General features: G+C 39.4%; 1 protein-coding gene across 4 annotated transcripts in view; it reads left to right on the forward strand.

The window, feature by feature from the left end:
- Positions 1-20,667, forward strand: part of TRRAP (transformation/transcription domain associated protein) — a 94,457-nt gene that overhangs the window by 36,718 nt on the left and 37,072 nt on the right. For all 4 annotated transcript variants that reach the window (XM_054211436.1, XM_054211438.1, XM_054211437.1 and 1 more), the window contains exons 33-55: positions 600-719; positions 1,040-1,159; positions 1,518-1,682; positions 2,092-2,273; positions 2,556-2,754; positions 3,172-3,300; positions 3,939-4,205; positions 4,774-4,980; positions 5,822-5,980; positions 6,065-6,199; positions 6,402-6,512; positions 7,796-7,942; positions 10,028-10,241; positions 10,942-11,067; positions 13,007-13,153; positions 14,267-14,469; positions 15,142-15,263; positions 16,132-16,345; positions 17,173-17,352; positions 17,717-17,863; positions 18,390-18,509; positions 18,795-19,082; positions 20,488-20,625. In XM_054211436.1, the coding sequence (XP_054067411.1) occupies positions 600-719; positions 1,040-1,159; positions 1,518-1,682; positions 2,092-2,273; positions 2,556-2,754; positions 3,172-3,300; positions 3,939-4,205; positions 4,774-4,980; positions 5,822-5,980; positions 6,065-6,199; positions 6,402-6,512; positions 7,796-7,942; positions 10,028-10,241; positions 10,942-11,067; positions 13,007-13,153; positions 14,267-14,469; positions 15,142-15,263; positions 16,132-16,345; positions 17,173-17,352; positions 17,717-17,863; positions 18,390-18,509; positions 18,795-19,082; positions 20,488-20,625 (3,840 nt within the window). The remainder of the gene's footprint in view (positions 1-599; positions 720-1,039; positions 1,160-1,517; positions 1,683-2,091; positions 2,274-2,555; positions 2,755-3,171; positions 3,301-3,938; positions 4,206-4,773; positions 4,981-5,821; positions 5,981-6,064; positions 6,200-6,401; positions 6,513-7,795; positions 7,943-10,027; positions 10,242-10,941; positions 11,068-13,006; positions 13,154-14,266; positions 14,470-15,141; positions 15,264-16,131; positions 16,346-17,172; positions 17,353-17,716; positions 17,864-18,389; positions 18,510-18,794; positions 19,083-20,487; positions 20,626-20,667) is intronic.

Here is a 20,667-nt window from a genome sequence, read left to right on the forward strand (position 1 = left end):
CTTACTGAAGAAGATCCACACTCTGGTTAACTGAAATATAGTCCCCATTTAAATTACACACTGAAAGAAAAACACACCATTATTTTGGATGTTGGAAGTATTTAATATCTAGTGGGAGGAGAGAGTTGGCTTTTCTTTGAGGTAAGCAGCTGTTTGCGAGATACGCTGAGCAGTGCTGTGGGAAAGCTGCCTGTCGTCTTCGTGCCCCTCTGGGGTCGTGGGGTGTGCGGGGGAAGCTGCTCGGAGAGGAGAGGCTGCCTTTGCGACGCATGAGCCACTTGGCGCAGTGCAGCGAGCGCTCCGGGACTCCCCCATCACCGTTATCATTGCACACTGTTTAGCCCTTACCTGTAAAACACCACTCTACTGACAAAAAATTAAACTATGATATTACAAGGGGGGAAGGGCGGACTTCCACAAGAGCCATTTTCTCCATACATCATGGTAAGTAGATGCTGCTGTACCTGTGTTAACCCTTCGCGTGTGGTTGCTGCCTATGCTCGTGTAGACGGGGGTGGGGGGGGAAGTAGGATGTGTGGTACTGTTTTTATACATTTAGCTGGTAATATTAGCTTAATCGTATTTCTTTTTGCCTGCAGGAAATGAAGATTTGTTCAGCAATTATAAATTTATTCCATCTGATCCCAGCGGCCCCTCAAACTTTGGTTAAACCTCTGTTGGAAGTTGTTATGAAAACAGAACGAGCAATGTTAATTGAGGTAAAAGTGGAAGTTAACATTACTGGTATTTTTACTTTATTGTAATTTTAAACATTAATATATAACAATTATACTATCTTAAACATGGTGTGCGAATATTTGATACAATAAATAAATACGCTTTTCAGGGTTTTAGGAGGTGTTAACGTTTATCTTAGACTCTTAAAAGTGAAGTTTTGAAACTGTCAATAAATTCTCATCATAGAAGTTCTGAACACTTTGTATCTGCACAAATGCCGAGTCAGATGCATTTTTCTGAGTGCTAGTAAATCAGTAGAAAATACTCTGCGTTTTTAATTTAAGCTTGATGAACCTTTCAGGCTGGCAGTCCATTCAGGGAGCCACTGATAAAATTTTTGACACGCCATCCATCCCAGACTGTGGAGCTGTTCATGATGGAAGCCACTTTAAACGACCCACAGTGGAGCAGAATGTTTATGGTAAGCTGTGTGGGGAGGGGAGCGGGGAGAAGCCCTCCTCTTCACAAATCTGATGAACAAAAAGTCTTTCATGTTCTCCATCTCTTTTTTGCGTGTACGATCTTGTAGTCCTTAATCAGGGTCTTCCTCTGACTGTAGGGTGCCTGTTCTCCCTTTTGTACTTGTTTGTCCTGAGATGTTGATTTTATACCTTTCCAGATCATATTAGGATTATTACTGAAGTTGCAGAGGGTATTTTTATATATATGAAATATAACCTCTGCAAATTTCGTGGGGAATATAAAAGCTATAGGAATGATACAGACTTTTGGTATTTTTGCTTTTAGGTTGTTATTAAAATTATTTCTTCCCCCTTCAGAGTTTCTTAAAACATAAAGATGCCAAACCTCTACGAGATGTACTGGCAGCCAATCCCAACCGATTTATCACTCTGCTGCTACCTGTTGGTACCCAAGCAGCTGTTAGACCTGGTTCTCCAAGCACTACCACAATGCGTCTCGATCTTCAGTTTCAGGCTATCAAGGTATTCGTTTATTCTTGTTTGTCTCTGCACTCGATAGTTAAACCCTCTTTAGCTACACAGCTGTTGCATACAGGCTTCCAAGTGTCTGTGTATGTGCTATAGCTTGTAGAAAAACACTTGTAAAAATGTAAAATGTTTGTAGTCAGCGTCACTCTAGGAAGGGAAGAGAGACTCAAATGAACTGTACTTATTTTTAGTCAAGTGAGGTACAGGAGGAAAATATGGCAACAGAAAACTTTTTTTTTAAAAAAGAAATTCCTTTAAAAATTGATTTTGCTTTTATTTGACTCCTTTTTTGAATATTTTAGAACCCTTAATTGACATTAAAGAAGTGCTTTTCTATAATTTTTTTCTACTGACAGATCTGTTGCATGTTGACTGTGCATTTGTCTTGTTTTGCTTTTGACAGATCATAAGTATTATTGTTAAGAATGATGAATGTTGGTTAGCAAATCAACATTCCTTGGTGAATCAGCTGAAACGTGTATGGGTGAGTGAAGCTTTTCAGGAGAGACATCGAAAAGAGAATATGGCTGCGACGAATTGGAAGGAACCTAAGCTATTAGCATATTGCTTACTGAATTACTGCAAGTATGTAAAAACATTCCTTTCCTATAGCTTGCGTACATTTTTTAAAAATTTTGAAAATACTGTACATGTATATGGGGGTACTAAAAATGGTTTGTGGTTACTGAAGAGAAAGTTTAATATATTTCCTAATACTGCCATCAGCTCAAACCATGCCTCTGGTGCTGCCTGCTCTTGGCCCTCTGCTCATTTAAAACCAGGATTAGTGTCTTCACCACGTCATCAGCATAGTAGTTCGGTTGGGTATTTTTTCACAGAAGCTTTTTATTTTATGTGTTTTTACAGAAGGAATTACGGTGATATAGAGTTGCTCTTCCAGTTGCTTCGGGCTTTTACGGGTCGATTTCTCTGCAATATGACTTTCTTAAAGGAATACATGGAAGAAGACATCCCAAAAAACTACAGTATTCCCCAAAAACGGGCTTTGTTCTTCCGGTTTGTAGACTTCAATGACCCAAACTTTGGAGATGAGCTCAAAGCCAAGGTAAGTAAAGCAATTAAATCAAAGAAGCGTGATATTTAGGTTTAATTTTCTTCTTGGGAACTAGGGCAACAAAACTCGCTTACTTAAATGTCAACGAGTTTGATAATTGGCAGAGCCATTTAGGTGAAAATACCATACCTGAAGAAGAGCGATAATAAACAGAGACAGCAATTCATCTTGCTTTCAATGCTGACTACTTTAGTTTACACTGTCTAAGAATCTTTGCCCTTGGAAGGGGGAAAACAGGGGAAAAAAAATCTGTGTGTATCTGTTTCTTAAGGTTTTATTTATAGCTTCCTTTTGTAACACAGTGAGTGTGTCTAACATGCAGGTTTGCATATGAAATTACTTGAATGTTGACTGCCGTTATAAAATCCGATAGTTGAGAATAACTGCTTTTTTGTTTATATTCTGTAGGTGCTGCAGCATATCCTGAATCCCGCTTTCTTGTACAGTTTTGAAAAGGGAGAAGGTGAACAGCTGTTGGGACCCCCAAACCCAGAGGGAGATAATCCAGAAAGCATCACTAGTGTTTTTATTACAAAGGTAATAATCGTTGCTTGCAATGAAGTGTTTGAAAATTAAAACAAAAAGTTGTTCCTCTAATTTGGCTTTTCAGTCCTGATTTGAATTAGTTGTGCTATTTCTAAATACTACGATCGGTTATATCAGATTGCATCATAACTTCGAACTGTTGAGAGATCCATCAGCCATCGGTAGGACTGGAAGGCAGTTTTCAGTTTGTGGTATCTTTAGGCCTTGCCTGTCTCTCTTCGGAAATGGGCCTTCAACAGCTGTAATCCCGGCGGTTTTCCTAGGCAAAGCTTTCCGTGGCTGAACATCAGTATCTCTGCAATTCACTTTGGTTTCATTGGACAAGTTAGCAGTTGTAAAATAGATGTTGAAGATGAGGGTGAGGGTTCTGTTTTGTTTTGGTTTTTTTAATTGGTTAGCACTTAGGAATTTCCTAGATGTGTTCATTTTTTAAATGTTCTCACACCAGGAGGTTGTTTTGTGTGTATTAAACTGAATCAAGAAGGTGGTTATAGTTATTAGTTGTCTTAAACAATGCTCGAACAGGAAAAAAAACCTCGGACTTTGCTTTTATGGATAATAAAGTTGGCTTGTTTTGTTTTGGTTTTTCTCACCTTCCTTGTCTCCTCTTTGATCATCCCTGGAACTAGGTACTTGATCCGGAAAAGCAGGCGGATATGCTGGATTCTCTCAGGATCTATCTCTTGCAGTTTGCCACGCTTCTGGTTGAGCATGCTCCTCATCACATTCACGACAATAACAAAAACCGGAACAGCAAACTGCGGCGTCTGATGACGTTTGCTTGGCCTTGCCTCCTGTCCAAGGCATGTGTGGACCCAGCATGCAAATACAGCGGACATCTGCTTTTGGCACACATCATTGCAAAATTTGCCATTCATAAGAAGATAGTTCTGCAGGTATTGACTCCGGGCTTTTATTCGTACAGTGAGGGGATGGTGAGAAAGTCTGTAGTGTGATTTGTTTTAAAATGCAGAGTAGAAGCGGCACAGTAGTTCTGGATAATTAGTATGCAACTAACAGTTAAATTCATATGCAACAAACAAATGCAGAGGAGCAACCCAAATGTTAATACAAATTTATTTGGGGACAAGAGAGGGCAGAAAGAAGCTTGAAGGTAAGTGAAAACAGCGAGTGTAAGTGGGACTATGAAAAGTCCTTTTAGGTGAATAAATGTAATGTTTCTTCATTTGAGACAGATGCTTCATTTGAAACGGAATGTGGGGACCAAAGGAAAACTTCAAATTGGACAGTGGAGAGGGAGGAACAAAAAGGGAAAGTAGGGGAGACAGAAGTACACGCTGTGTACTTACGATGAACTCTCATCGTGTTATCTACCAAATTATGGGCCTGTAGGAAAAATCATGTTGATTAGAAAATGCATGTTGTAGTTTCTCTTTCTTTATAAAGGCTTCATTTTTGTAAACACGTATAATATTAATGTTGATCAGAAACTTTGCTGTTTAGGTTTTTCACAGTCTTCTAAAAGCTCACGCGATGGAGGCCCGAGCTATTGTCAGGCAGGCGATGGCTATTCTGACTCCAGCTGTGCCTGCTCGCATGGAGGATGGACATCAGATGCTGACTCACTGGACACGAAAAATCATTGTGGAAGAGGGTCATACAGTGCCCCAACTCGTACACATTTTGCACTTGATAGTGCAACATTTCAAGGTACTTGTTCTGGTTATTCTGGTAGTCGCTGTGTCTCGGATATCAACGAGGTGAACTGCAGTTTGATTAGAAAATAACGTAATCTGATTTATATGGTTTACCTTCAAAAGGCATCAACTGTCTGCAAAGATACTTATTTAAAACTGAAAACAACTATTAAAATTAAATAGCGAACCACTTATTAAGCTTTATCGTGATTGACGTTAGAACTTACGATGTTAGGTGAAAGTCTGCAAGTGTAACAGAGCTGTGAAGGTTCTTTAAGAGTTCTTTAAAAAAAGTGCAGAACTATATATTCTTCTCCATCCTCCAGTAATCGTTGTTTGTTTGACTTTAAACGTTCTGTGGGGCTAACAAGGTGACTTTTATCTCCAGCTAATGTATGTTGGGAAACATTAAACAAATGGGGGAATGCTGCAGTGTGTCCATATAGGAGCACTTTTGAAAACACACATTAAAATATCATCCAAAGAGAGAGCCCGCTAGTACCCGTTTCAGTCACTTTTCAGGACTCGGTGCCTGAATGCTCTTTGAAAGAATATCTGTGTGTGTTCACACGCGAGTTGTAGCTCTCTAAAAGGATTGGCAAAAATCGTGTGTCTTCAAAAGAGCATCTTAATTTGGATCCATGAAATCAGTAGTCAATACTGAAAATTACAGCCAAAATTTTATTTTCAAAGCACTAGCTACTTTTCCGCATTGCAGAATTTGAGCGTGGTACAAATTTAGCAGACTTTGGGATTAAAGACTATTTTACCATTTTGCTTTATTTCGTCTCTGTATTCTTCGTGTAGAACTGTATTGGTTAATGGCTAATGTGACTGTGAAACCATCTTTTCAGGTTTATTATCCCGTGAGACATCACTTGGTTCAGCATATGGTTAGTGCCATGCAGAGACTGGGCTTCACTCCCAGCGTTACCATAGAGCAAAGAAAATTAGCTGTGGATCTTGCCGAAGTAGTTATTAAATGGGAATTGCAAAGAATTAAAGACCAACAGGTAGGAAGTCTAAATAAGCTTGGTAAAGATTGACTTGTTATACAGTTAAATGCTTTTTTAACATGCACATTGCTGATATTTCAGCCCGATTCAGATATGGATTCAAGCGCAGGTGGAGAAGGAGCAAGTTCTGCCTCATCTGCTGTTAAAAGAGGGTTGTCTGTGGATTCTGGCCAAGAAGTGAAACGATTCAGGACAGCTACAGGAGCAATAAGTGCTGTAAGAAAAAATGAGCTTTTGTTCAGAGACTCTGAAATTATAACCTGCACAGACTAAGTAATTTAGTGTAATTGTTTTTTCCACATAACTTGAAACTCACTGAATCGAAGGTTATACATATAGAAAATATTTTAAATCTGTTCTGCGTGTTGTTATCCTTCTTAAATGTTGCTCACGGTTTTTGTGGTTTGTATACACGCAGGTATTTGGACGTAGCCAGTCCTTGCCAGGAGCCGATGCGCTTCTTTCCAAGCCGATTGACAAGCAGCATACCGATACAGTCGTGAATTTCTTGATTAGAATTGCTTGCCAGGTAGCGTGTTTGTTCTGATGTGCAAATACCAGTGTGGCTTTAGTAGCCAAATCCATAAACCCCTCTTTTCATAAGAGTTCTTCTGTGCTCGGGTTATTCTAGTGTTTGGATACTCCCTTTTGCTGAAAGGATAGAAACTTTAATGTGAAATTGTACAAAAAGTAAAATGTTTTTATTTTAAGGAGGAAAGAAATTGAATTTTGTAACCAGTTTCTGCATGTTTTTCATTTCACAAATGATGGCTATTATTCATGAGGAATGCTTAGCTTCTTATTTTTGGTATTGTATTTATAGCTTGATGCAAGGAGCGCGTGCTTTGGAATTTAAACTTTAAATGCGAATGGTTGCAATCCAGATTTTGAAATTGAAAGAGTCTTCATTTTACTGTGCTGTTGATCACTTCTAGGATTTTGTTTGTTCTTTACTTTCTCTTCTCAAGCAAGTACTTTATCAGGAGTGACATGATTGAAATAAACGTGACTCGTAGAATTTGGCTGGAGCCAGGCAAAGACTTCAAAAAGTTCCCCTAAGTGTTTTTTCTTAATTCATTTATATATTTGCCTGATGCTGCAAAGTACGTTTGTTCTATTGCCTAGATTTAATGGCAAGAATATTTTACCCAAAACCTAAAGAATATTTAGAGAGTTCAATGGGGAAAGACTGTGTCAATTACATATCTAAGGATAACGTTTGTGGTTGTATTGTCAAGGTCAAATACATGAAATTACTTCTTTTCATGCAGCATGTAGAACTAAAGCTTTCCACCCTAATTTTGTTAAGAATTAACTTTTCTAGAGTGGGGGAAATTAGCTGGGTGTAGCTCAAAGCTGACAAATTTTATGGCTTCTGCAGCAGCCGCTGCTGGTAAGTGACATGGGATTTCATACACCACAGTCCATTGCACAGAATCGACATGCTGTTGAAGCCTAAAGATGAATTGAGTAAAGAGCTACGTATGTTTATGGATACCTTGCGAGCAGAAAAGATTAACCATCTTGAGCATGTTCACAGTTGCAGTAATAAAGTATGGGATTTAATTTTTTTTTAAATATACTTTGATGGGTGATTTGGGGTAATTAGCTTGCAGTTTAGACACCAGTTCTGATGTTTACTATTAGTTGTCAGCTTTTCATGCAGTTAAAATACTCTGTGACTACACTGATAAAACTACTTAAGCTCATCCATTTCAGAAATAAGAAATTACATGCTTGCTTGGAATGCATAATAAATTAATGAGTTGGTTACAAAAGGGTGTCATTTTCTTAACTCTGATTAATTGCTAGGTAAATGACAACTCAAACACTGCTGGATCTCCTGGGGAATTGCTGTCTCGCCGCTGCGTCAACCTTCTGAAGACAGCTTTACGACCAGACATGTGGCCCAAATCGGAACTGAAGTTGCAGTGGTTTGATAAGCTGCTAATGACTGTGGTGGGTAACATTCCAGTCCTGTAGGTCTTGAGGTTTTACTAGCACGTATGTTGGCAGAATACTAGCCATCTCTGGGTACTGATTTTTACAGTCTTAATCTTTTCTTCTTTGTAGTGAGATACATAAATTGTTAAGTGCGTGAATTGCATCAGTGGTTATAATTTGTATAGCTGCAGTACTTATAAATAGTAAAATAGACTTGGGAGGAGGTGGAATAAGCTGCCTGTTATTTGATTGTGGAATAGGTTGTAGTTTCCCAATTTGGATGGCCTACTGGTTGGTGCCTTTTTTTTTTTTTTTTTTTTTTTTTGTGAGTAGGAAGTTTTACAAATTGAGATTGATCTTTGTGTGTTCCTAGTTTCCTGACTACATTATGGTAGTGTGAACTACCATAGGCTAGCTTCCTGTATTTGATGATACAACCTATTCTGTTTATCATCTGTATGCTGTTTGTGTGCTTTTTGCCATATAATAAGTTTTTCTACGCCTGTTTTATTTGTATCATACTGTTTAATAGACTAGCAACTCTCACTTTGTTAAACTTTTAGGAGCTCTCTTGATGTCACTTTTCTGTTTCTTTGAATAAAGGATTAATACATCCTACTCTTGGAAACTTTAAAATGTCCAAGATTGCATGAAAATTCACTGTGGCCAATTTTTCTAAATGTGCTATACTTTTATAATGCTGCTGTCTTTGTGGAGATAGTCCTTGAAAGGGCAAGTATCTACTTTCATCCTCCTTTCCTTCTGTTGGAAGAGTTTTTGATGTGGCTCATATTTGGTTTGGGTTTACAAGTGTTGATAGTGCTCCAGGGAGCTCGTATTTGTTGCTTAGCTCATCTTTTCCCAAGTAGTGTGCAACCTGAGTGAAAACTGCCGTTAAAATTCATAATATTTTTTTCCCGTTGATGGCATTTGACAGCCTACAACGGGAAGAACTGCTGTCAGTGGTGACCACTGTTGCACGAGGATTTATCTCCTCATCTCCCTTGCTTGCACAGTTGCAAAGCTGTTTCAGTGCCAGGTGGTGGAGGCTGGGCAGGAACGGCAGTTTGACTTCAGGCAAGTCCTGCCTTTGAGCGCTTTCTCTGCGCTGCAGCCAGAGGAAGCTGTGAGTATCTGCGTGCTGGCTGCTGAAGGGCTACATTCGTGTACGGACCAGCGTTGTCCTCCCTTTCGGGAGCACAGGGGAAGATGGGGGAGGTGTAAAAATAGTATTAGAGACTGCAATTCAGAGAGTTCATGTGCTTCCAGAATGTCAACTGCTGTCTATTTCCTCTGCCTTTTTCAGGCAAATCTTCCAGTTTATCATCTTCCATGAATTTGGGGAAGGTGGGCAAAGTGCACTGTATCTGAGAGGGAGCCAAAATCAAAGCCTAGCCCACTCCACCTCTCCTTCCCCCCGCTCAGAACAAATGCACCATGCCGCCCCTCAGACCTGAGGAAGGTGGACGTTGTTGATGTTTACTTAATACAAGGATGGGAGCCCTCTGAACAGGAATTTTTTTGTCTTAATTTTATGCTGTGTGGCATCAGTTAATAGAAGAGGTTCAGAAAAAAGAATAAGGCTTCTGCAGCAAACAGACTTACTGTCTTAATGGTAATTTTGTAGGTTTACAAAGATAAGTCCAGGAATATTTTCTTTTCTTTTTTTTTTCTTTAGTTCCACATAGCATCTTTTCTAACCTTTAAGTTATAACTTACCACAGAATACTCTGGTCTAGCTCTTCACTGAAGGTCTCTCTCTGAAAGACGTCGACAAGGAGAATAAAGCATGATCCTCTGTCAAAAGCATTTCTAACCAGCAAGGTTTTGGGCAACTTTCAAAACTGAGGATCACAAAAAACACTAGCAGGAACATACCTGTAAATGGCTAAGTAAAATTTTTAAGGTTAAAGATTTTATAGTGCCTTGTATTTTACAGTTTTATATTGGATGCCTTATCCAAAAGATGGATGTGAAACATTACTAGTGTAGAAACCTCAACCTTATTACAGGATTCCAGCAGATTTGATCTGCATTTACTAACCTAATATTTGTGTGATTTTCCCCCCCTCACTACCTTCTTCTGTGTGTTCTCTTTAGGAGCAACCCAATCAGGCCAACTTTGCCAACATTTGCACTGGCTTAGAGGTCTTGAGTTTCCTGTTAACTGTGCTGCAGCCCCCTGCGATCCTGAGCAGCTTCAAGCCGCTGCAGCGAGGTGTCGCAGCCTGCATGACCTGTGGCAACACCAAGGTTTTGAGAGCAGTCCACAGTTTGCTTTCTCGCTTGATGGGTATTTTCCCTACGGAACCAAGTATGTGGTATCTTCTGCCTCCTTTTATCCTTTATTGCTGCATGACTTCAGTGCTTAAGGGCGGGGTGAAGACACTCTTTGCAATGTGCTAATATTCTGTTTTATGATTCCTGCATTTAATGGTCCATTTTAGCTTGCACTTTCAACCTCTGTTTGAAAAAAGAAAAGCTGAAGTAAGTAGTCGTGTGGAATACATCATTATCCATTGACATAAAAACTTAATAACCTGCGGCTGTCATAACTTTGGTTCAAGAAATGCATGCTATAAATTTAATGTATTTTTTTCATTATAGTTTTTCAGCTTCAGAAGTGCAATTTTTTAGTTGTTAAGCTTTGCTTTTTGCTAAAACAAGGAAGGGAGATAGACTGTAAAAAAAAAAAAAAAGACCCTACGTAATACGCTGTGTCTTAATAGAAACTAGTTTAGATAAATCTTTTCTTAAAAAAATATAAAAAAAAATGAGTAATTTCAGACTTCTCATCAAAGGAGTTATTCAGAAGTGGTGCAGTATTATAGAGATACATTGCTATATAATCAAGCGGTTTCTGTTAATGAGGGATCTGCTGGCGTTACCTTGTTTATTAGCAAGACGAAGTGCGGGTGATGGTATAGCTGAGCCTGTGTTCACAGTGTGACTGTTGTCTGCCTGTTCCGTGGCTAATGTTACCGAAAGTTAACACAACTCTGTAAACGCTGCAGGTACCTCCAGTGTAGCTTCAAAGTACGAAGAGCTGGAGTGCCTTTACGCTGCCGTTGGAAAGGTTATTTATGAAGGACTTACTAATTATGAGAAAGCCACTAATGCTAACCCTTCTCAGCTCTTCGGTAAGTGTCCCACGTCTCTGGCAGACGGCAGTATGGGGAGTGCCGGTTAATGAGCATGGGCTTTGTCACGAGCTTTTGTTTTCCCTAAGGAAATTGGGATCTGGCATTGTGCGGAGGGAGCTATGGGAAGCATTTGGAACTAACCCAAGGGATGAGCTTGGGGTGTCTGTCACCTGGGAAGAAAGGAGCTGGGGGTTCTTTCATTCTCTCTTCTCCTGGTAGCTGACTTGGGAGCAGTCGTTGGAAGTGGGGAGCTGCAGCGGGGCTAGATGGAAGCTTGCTGGATTCAGAGTGCTCAGGAAAAAGATGTAGCATTCAGATTAACCAAAATGTAAAGTAAAAGTTACCGGAAACTTGGTACATGGAAAAACCAAAATCCTGCTGGTATGACTCTGAGAGACAATGGAATAGTTCGTGGAATCTGTGTAAACATCCTTTATGTCATTGCCTTCTGCTGTCCTTTTCAGTTGTTTTTAAAGCCTCACTTATCAGCTGATTTAAATAGTGTAGGAAGATTTATTTATTTATAGATCTTGAATTCTCACTTACTAAGAAATTACAAAAATACTGTTTTTTTTCTTGAGTGAGCAAGTCTGAATTTTTAGCATATGCCATTCTGAAGAGCTGGAATCTTCTTCTTTTCTTGCTATTCATACTTATGTTACTGGTAGAGAGCTCAGCTACATATTGCAATGACAAAGATATATTGGAGTAATACGACTTGGCCCAGAACTGGTTATGTTGGTAATACAGACCTGAAATTGCACAGTTTTGGAAAACTTGCTGATTTAAATGGCAAATGTCCTTCACTGTTTTGCTCTGCGATCTCTGTAGATAGCCGTAATTTCGCTGTGGGCATTGCCTTTCAGCAGATGTCAGCATGGGCTTGACAACAAACTAACCAGGAAGGATGTTTCTTACCCCTTGTCCGGAGCTCCCTTCCAAGCAGCGCTACCGTCTAACAGTCAGGTGGTGCAAGTCTTACTAGTTCTGCATTTAAGAGGCTGAACTGTGCGTGCCAGGTTTTCTGCACACCTGAGCAGGAAAAGAAGGAAAAACTGTAGAAGCAGCCATTCAAGGAGCAAAGCAGGCTTCTCGAATGCCGAAGTTGCAGTAAGGAGAGGTTAGCTGTTGGTTTCCAGAGGATATAGTTGGGTAGGATGGGTGTGCTTTTTTTAGAGTTAAGTATTTCAGAGCATAGCTATTGCTAAACCGGGTTGATTTGCATGTACGTGGGTAAGCTTCTATTGGGATAGGCATTGTTAATGACTCGGTAATTTGAAGGCACTGGGACCTTGTAGGCATCCTGAATTTGTAAACTGGGCCAAAATTACTTGTTTCAATAGTGTTAACGTCTTCAATCTACAGTAACTGATTTACGAAACTATAAAGTTTCTAGATTAGAAAACCCAGATCGTGTATTTTTTTTTTTTATTTTTAATTACTAAACCCAACCCTATTCATGTGAAAGTTTTGCTACTAAAACAAACATGCAACTTTAGGAGTAGGTTCATTTTGCCTCATTAACTATATATATTTATCTATCTATATTATTTTTTTTAAGGCCTTGGAGAAGTATCTGCTCTCAGTTCCTCTCCTCCTGTCCTCCCTTTCTCCCTCTTGCCCTCCCTCACACTCCATCACACACTTATGTACAGAACTTTCAAATATTTTGATTAATGCAAAAATAACTTTTTGGTCTTAGACTGAAGACTAAAGTTTAGACTAAAGTTGAGACTGAGATGCTTCTTCAAATCTCTCCAGCTTTCTAGTCTTTGTAAGTTGGGTAGTGTCATACTTCTGTCATGGCAGGACAAAATACGGGTAGATCATCTCCCGTGCTCTTTCACAGAACGAGCACATCCACACTGCAAACCTGCATCTTACCCCTGTCATGCTCAACAGGAGCGTTATTCCTAAGTGTTGGTTTTATCCACAGGCACTTTAATGATTCTGAAGTCGGCGTGCAGCAACAACCCCAGCTATATCGACAGGCTGATCTCGGTGTTCATGCGCTCTCTGCAGAAGATGGTCAGGGAGCACCTAAACCCCCAGGCTGCAGCCGGCACAGCAGAAGCAAATACAGGTATTGCGTTCTGTAGTCTCGGGCTGCTAGTGATTAGAAGTGTTGCAAGGCATTAAATAAAATCTTTTCATCCTAAAGGGATTCAAATGGTTTTGTAGGGTTTTGTGTGCATTCTTACACATTGAAAAATACTTCAGCATTAGTGGGAAATATTGCTGAGGTGTTGAAGGATTAAAATACACTTTGAGTTCCTGTTCCTTGCTTAATACATGAATTTCAGTATTAAACCAAACATTTCAGTTAATGGTTAGTGAATGTTTGTTGAGCTACAGCATATATAAAAATACTGAAATTCTTTTATTCTTGAAGAGTTTACAGTGTTCAGGAGGGAGGAGCTGAATTTTCTTTGATTGTTCTGTGCTTTCACTTTTTTCAAAATTTTTTTTTTTACTTCTTTCTATTTGATAATTTAACAAGCAGTTGTTCCAATAGTAACTTGTTGGAGCTGATACTTTTGTTTAAATAGCATCAGCGTTTATCTTAAAATGGCATCTTTTTCACTCTGTACGATTCTGTCTATCATCAAATGAATTACGTCATGAGTCATTGAAAAAAAATCAGATGTTCTTGTAGAAGAAAATTCAGTGCTAGTACAGAGCTCTCTAATTTATTAATGGAAAAGCTACTGAAGAAAATACTTGGAAAGAATTGCTGCTGTTAGATTCCCAGCCCGTGTTTTAATTAAGTAAATGAGAACCTTGTGAATTTTATTAACACCGAGAAACAATTGGAAAATTATTAAAGTTGACAGATAAGCAGGCCAGGAAATGAAGAGAACTGAGTAGGTGTGCTACATCGATAGTATTTCAGTCTTGCGGTTTTTCAGTACTGGGGCTCTGTAATGCCTTTTAGCAAAGATCTACTGAAACGCAGCCACCCAGGCTGGCCTTTAGGACTTTGGATGGATTTGGGGTTGTTTTTGGAAAGAGTCTGTCCCAGTTGTTGAGGAACGGAAAGTAGTCATGCTGAAAACATTATTTCTAGGGATATGTTTCCAGGTAACAGATATTGTTGTTGCTATTTTAAAAACTACCGTATCTTACCTTGACAATTGCTTTACTAGGTGTCTTCTAGGTGTACACACAACTCTAATCCGTCTTTGTTCATCCGTAGCAGGTACAAGTGAACTGGTAATGCTAAGCCTGGATCTTGTGAAAACTCGCCTGGCTGTGATGAGCATGGAAATGAGGAAAAATTTTATACAAGCTATTCTAACGTCTCTCATTGAAAAATCCACTGATGCCAAAATTCTTCGTGCAGTGGTAAAAATAGTGGAAGAATGGGTGAAAAACAATTCCCCAATGGCAGCTAATCAGGTAAATTGAGAAGATAAAATCATTATTGCTCTCAAATACTTAAATAACTATAAATCCTCGGGTTTTGACAGTGAGGTTTGTAAGGATCTCAGAATGTGTTTAGATGCCCACAATGAGGTTTGGAATATTTTGCGTCCCCCGTGAAAGTAGCTGGAGTTAAAGATGCTTAGCGTTTTCTAGGCTTCTATGAGATGTTTGATCCTGAATGCTGTTTTGCTGAGAACTTGTTTTAAAGTAAAAGTTTTAAAATATGCTTCACATTAACTTGGATAGAGAGATCCTTCAGGAGGAGGATGACTAATGCTGGTTTAAATCAGGTTATTCCTGTAACATTTTGTGGCCTCCTCAATTTGCCTTATTTTCTGCTAGAGTTGAGTACTTGACAATCTAGTGCTATATAAAAGGACCTACGCTTTTAAAAACATACGTTAGATCTTGTAATCATTGAAAAACCTGTTTTTAGTCATGATTTTAAAATTCTCTAGCATATATTAAAGGATAAATGCTTGAGTTATTTTTCTTTTCAAGAACTGTGACCTACCAAGCTGTTTTTCAGTACTTCAGAAGTGGAAGAGTGATATAAAGGATGGCTGAGGTGTACTTTGAATGTGCCAGTTCTCTGCTTGTTTTAAGATGAATTGACAAAATTAATCATGTCTTCTCTTAACCCAGACACCCACTCTCCGGGAGAAGTCCATTTTACTAGTGAAAATGATGACTTACATTGAAAAGCGTTTTCCAGAAGACCTTGAATTAAATGCCCAGTTCTTAGACCTTGTTAACTATGTCTATAGGTAATTATAGCAATTAATCATTTATTGCAGCTTATTGGTTCATAATTTGTACCATATATGACCTTTATAACATGCCATCAATCTTTTTAGGTCTGAATTAAGTGATTTCCACCCCTTCCACCCCCCCAAAATGCAAAATCAGTTTGTTTCACTGAGACCACAATAGGTATTTATGAAAGACAATTTGAAAGTAGAAGTTCCTCAGAAAGGTTTTTCTTTTTGCCTCCGCTAAAATATCTCACTGCCCCAGCGTCTTCCTTTTCCAAGATACCAGGGCGTCCTCGTAGCTGATTGTATTCGGAACACTGTGCTGACCGCTGAAATCTGTCTGTCTTCCCACATCCGTAGGGTATAAGGACGTTTATTTTTTCTCTTGGAAACTTATTCCAAATTATACTTACAGGAGAGTTACTTTGCTAGCTAAACTGGCAGGTTTTGTGATATGATGAAATAATGAAGATAGTTACCTTATCAAAAAAAGCCAGGTATTTAATTTTGTGCTGATGATTCACATTATTTTGAGTTACTCTTTGCTGCTGTTCTGTTTTCTGGCTAACTGTGCAAAGCCCTCTTAGGAGGGGCTGTGCAATGCCATTTGGCATTTCAAACAAGATACAGATGTGGCTGAAATTATTTCACAATTATGATAAGATTTTATCCCAAAAGAGTTTTTATGATAGTTTTGGGGCAGTTTTCTGACAACAGCAACATTTTCTTTGCTGTTTCTCTCAAAATGCTGCACCTGGATGCATGCCGCGTCCTGTGGGCTTCTACAGAATGTCACCTCTCGAGTTTTAGCATTTTATGTACAAACCCTAGAGGACTTCTCTTTCTAACATCTCTGTTGTTTCATCTGCATTCATTTTAGGGATGAGAATCTTTCGGGTAGCGAACTTACTGCTAAACTGGAGCCAGCCTTTCTTTCGGGTTTGCGTTGTGCCCAGCCACTCATACGAGCCAAATTTTTTGAGGTCTTTGACAATTCTATGAAACGTCGTGTTTATGAGCGCCTGCTTTATGTGACCTGTTCTCAAAACTGGGAAGCAATGGGAAGTCACTTTTGGATAAAACAGTGCATCGAGGTAGGGAAATTATTTGTATCAGAAATACAATTATAATTTGAGAAATATATTATATTCCCCGTTCTTCTTGGCTGTGTGTAAAAGCATTACGCAACGTATGTCTTGTAGTATGTATTATCTGTATTAAAGCTAAAAATACCAAGTCTGCTGCCTCAGATATTTCCAGTGGTGCTAAAAAGAAATACATTGTCTAAATCATGAAGTATCGTGCTGATATTTGGAAAGTGGCTTTAATATCAGCTTTTAAAATCTATTTTCTCTGCAAAAAGCTTAATGACCAGCTTAATACTTCTTAAGAAAATCCAGCTCTTATAAATGATGGCGATTGTAAGAAAAAACAAACAAACAAAAAACAAAACAAAACAAACCCCAAAAAAACCCAAACAAAAAAAAAACCCAAGAATTGTTATAGTAGATGATTTCAAGAAAAGCGTTAAGGCGAGAGCGTTTGTGCTGGTGGTTTGACAACCATTAGGTGGGATCGCACTGAAATGAAATTGCGTTGTTGGCTGGTTTATTTAAAACTAGGTGGGACATGAGCTGGTTGAGGGCACAAGTGTTCAAAAGTTCAAAATACAGAATTTAGGCATAGACGATACCTATTTCTTCCTGAAAGTATTCAAAATGAACTTCAAAATGGTGACAAAATGTGATCAGATTAAGTGTATTTGTTTTAGTGTATTTATTGAATAAAGGTGATAAACAGGCCTTGAATATATTCTTGCAGCTTTTATCTTGTTGATAAATATTAAACCATAGTGATGTTTTCCTTGAAGTACTACAGCAAAATGTATATTTAAAAATTCTCTTTGCTTTTTATGTCTTAGCTGCTGTTGGCGGTGTGCGAGAGGAACACTACAATTGGGACGAGCTGCCAGGGTGCTATGCTGCCCTCCATCACCAACGTTATCAACCTTGCTGACAGTCACGACAGAGCGGCCTTCGCGATGGTGACCCACGTCAAGCAAGAGCCTCGTGAAAGGGAAAACAGTGAATCCAAAGAAGAGGTAACTTACAGAAAATACTGTAGAAACAGAAATCTTTTTGATGGAATATAGCCCTTCCTAGTTTCTCATCAAATTGGTTTGGAGAATATGTCTTGAAGATGACATGCACAGATTGTTCAGTGTGTCTTGCGTTTAATGCATTGCGGTTTAACCATGCCTGCGTTTCTCAGAGCTCGCGTTCAGTCATTTAGCCCCCTCTTTACTCTAGTGCTACAGCAATTCTACATCTGAACCTGAAGAACTAGCAGGAACAAATAGTGAGACCTGAAATAAGTTGGTTGGAAGGGTATTTTGTATTTTTTTGAAAAAAAGCAAAAGTACTTGGAGAATACCTGCATGCTTTGAGTTGTTTACTTCTGTATAGGATGTTGAAATAGACATTGAGTTGGCTCCGGGGGACCAGACCAGTACGCCTAAAACTAAGGAGCTTTCTGAGAAGGACATTGGCAATCAGCTGCACATGTTGACCAACCGGCATGACAAGTTCCTTGACTCTCTTCGGGAAGTGAAGGTTGGTACAGGTCGTTGGTTTCCTGACAAATCGTTTTAATACTGAAATCTTCAAACTGACCTGACGTGCTTTTTTTTTTTTCTTTCTTTTTATCTGACACTTCTGATTTTTTAGCTGATGTTTTTTTCTGTAGACGTCTGTTATGATCTGATGTAATTCCTTGTTTGTATAAGGTGAAAAATTCTTAAGTGCTGGTTGTTACTGTATTGCTTTTCTATAAGATTAATTTCATCCTCCTGCACCTCTAAGTGTATTTTAACTGTTCATTTAAGAAAATAGTGATAGCAAAGACAGGGATCAAAAAAAATGTTTTTTTTTTTTAAATGGTTACAGTAATGAATCGGAGTCTCAGTCAACATGAAAATAAGATTGCATTCTTGTTACAGGAGTCAGTATTGCTAAAGGAAACATAGTTTTGCTGTGTTGGTTGGAAAAAGCATTTGCGTTACTGCTTAAACAACTGTATAACTGTGAACCGGATATCCATAGTGTTCATTGTGTTTTTCCCATTTCTCTTTGTTTCTAGACTGGAGCGTTGCTGAGTGCCTTTGTTCAATTATGTCATATTTCTACGCCATTAGCAGAGAAGACTTGGATACAGCTTTTTTCACGACTTTGGAAAATCTTGTCTGACAGACAGCAACATGTGAGAATCTCTCTCCTCTTTGTAAATGACTGGTGTTTCAGGAAAACGTATTTGTGTGAGAAATGACTTGCTCCCTTGCTTTGAGAAGTTTGCCTTTCTTTGTGACTAGTGAATGCTGTATACCTCTATCAATACATCTTTTGAAATAAATAGGGCCCTTCAATTTACAAAGAGAAATACACTTATCACATGATTGTTCCCTGTATTAACAAGATTTTTAATCTAAATTCTCCAGTTGAGGAATAGGAATGAATGGGTAACTAGCCTTTATGTTTTCTTTCCTAGGCTCTGGCAGGTGAAATAAGCCCTTTCTTGTGCAGTGGGAGCCATCAGGTACAGCGAGATTGCCAGCCCAGCGCGCTGAACTGCTTTGTGGAAGCAATGTCACAGTGTGTTCCTCCCATTCCCATCAGACCTTGTGTCCTGAAATACTTGGGTAAAACTCACAACCTCTGGTTTCGTTCCACACTGATGCTGGAACATCAAGCCTTTGAGAAAGGACTGAGTCTACAAATAAAGCCTAAACAGACAACGGAATTTTATGAGCAGGAGAGCATAACTCCTCCTCAACAGGTAGTGTTGTATTAATTGAAATACCTTATGAAATGTGAAGAGAAAAACACAGTGACAGTATGGTGTGATAGTATCATAGAATCATTTAGGCTGAAAAAGACCCTTAAGATCATTGAGTCCAACTGTAAACCCAGCACTGCCAAACCCACCACTAAACCGTGTCCCTCAGCACCAGGTCTACGCAGCACTTAAATCCCTCCAGGGATGGCGACTCCACCACTGCCCTGGGCAGCCTGTTCCAATGCTTGACAACCCTTTCGGTGAAGAAATTTTTCCTAATATCCATCCTAAACCTCTCCTGGCACAACTTGAGGCCGTTTCCTCTTGTCCCATGGCCTGTTCCTTGAGAGAAGAGTCCGACCCCCCCTGGCTCCCCCCTCCTTTCAGGGAGCTGTAGAGAGCGAGAAGGTCTCCCCTCAGCCTCCTCTTCTCCAGGCTGAACACCCCCAGCGCCCTCAGCCGCTCCTCACAGGACTTGTGCTCCAGACCCCTCACCAGCTCCATTGCCCTTCTCTGGACACGCTCCAGCCCCTGTCCTGAGGGGCCCAAAACGGGACACAGTGCTCGAGGTGGGGCCTCACCAGTGCCCAGTACAGGGGGACTATCCCTTCTAAATATTTGTATTTAGAGGCTTGTTAAAGTGGTGCCAAATTTTTATTTTTTTTAATTCAGTGAAGAAATTTCTGTCCTCGTGTGTTTGACTGCAGACACTTGCAGCATTGACTACTTTGTGTCTTACCTACTTCTTATGCTTTTCTTTCATCTGTCATTGATATTTTCGTATTTTTCTCTTTCTCCCTGTTTTCCGTCTGGTTTTGACACCTTTTGACACAATTCTCTGCAGCACTGTAGAACTCGATGAACCCATTTCTGCCCCTAATTTCAAATCTCGAGTAGAAGTCTGTATTGTCTCTGTCTCCCTCAAAGGGCGTGTGCTTTTCCTAATCAAGTCTCTTGGTATATGATCTTGAAGAATTACTGACTAAACAAAATTGAGTTCCCTGTAAGCAGGCTGCTGTTTAGCAGTCTGTTGGGTAGTTATGATCTACCTTGGCATGTTTGTGATCAGCTGAGGAAGCTAAATATTACAGATTCTTTTTACACTAAAGACCAAGTAGTTGGCTTGTTAAACCAGTCTTGTTTTCTATGATTTGATCTGATCTATTGGGGAAGACAGGCAAAAATCAAGGTACAAGCCATAGGGGTGTGTTTGTCGTGTACTCCAGGGTTGTTCTTCTCTCTACTTGGTGCTTAGTAATTGCTTGTCTTCTAGAGTTTTAAAAAGAGTTTATATAAGCGCTTCTCTGTTTCCATGTCTTTCTCGGTTTGCCTTGGCGTAGAACGTGTGGTTTTGCTGTCTACTGTGCTTTCTAACGACAGCTCGACTCTGTGCTTGACGTTCCAGGAAATCCTGGATTCCCTTGCTGAGCTCTACTCTTTGCTACAAGAGGAGGACATGTGGGCTGGACTGTGGCAGAAGCGCTGCAAATTCCCAGAGACAGCAACAGCTATTGCCTATGAACAACACGGCTTTTTTGAACAGGTACGCTCTTGATATTGGAAAGGGTTTGAGTAGTTTCACTCT

Source organism: Rissa tridactyla, chromosome 8, assembly GCF_028500815.1.
Source record: "Rissa tridactyla isolate bRisTri1 chromosome 8, bRisTri1.patW.cur.20221130, whole genome shotgun sequence".
In the NCBI taxonomy this organism is placed as follows: Eukaryota; Metazoa; Chordata; class Aves; order Charadriiformes; family Laridae; genus Rissa; species Rissa tridactyla.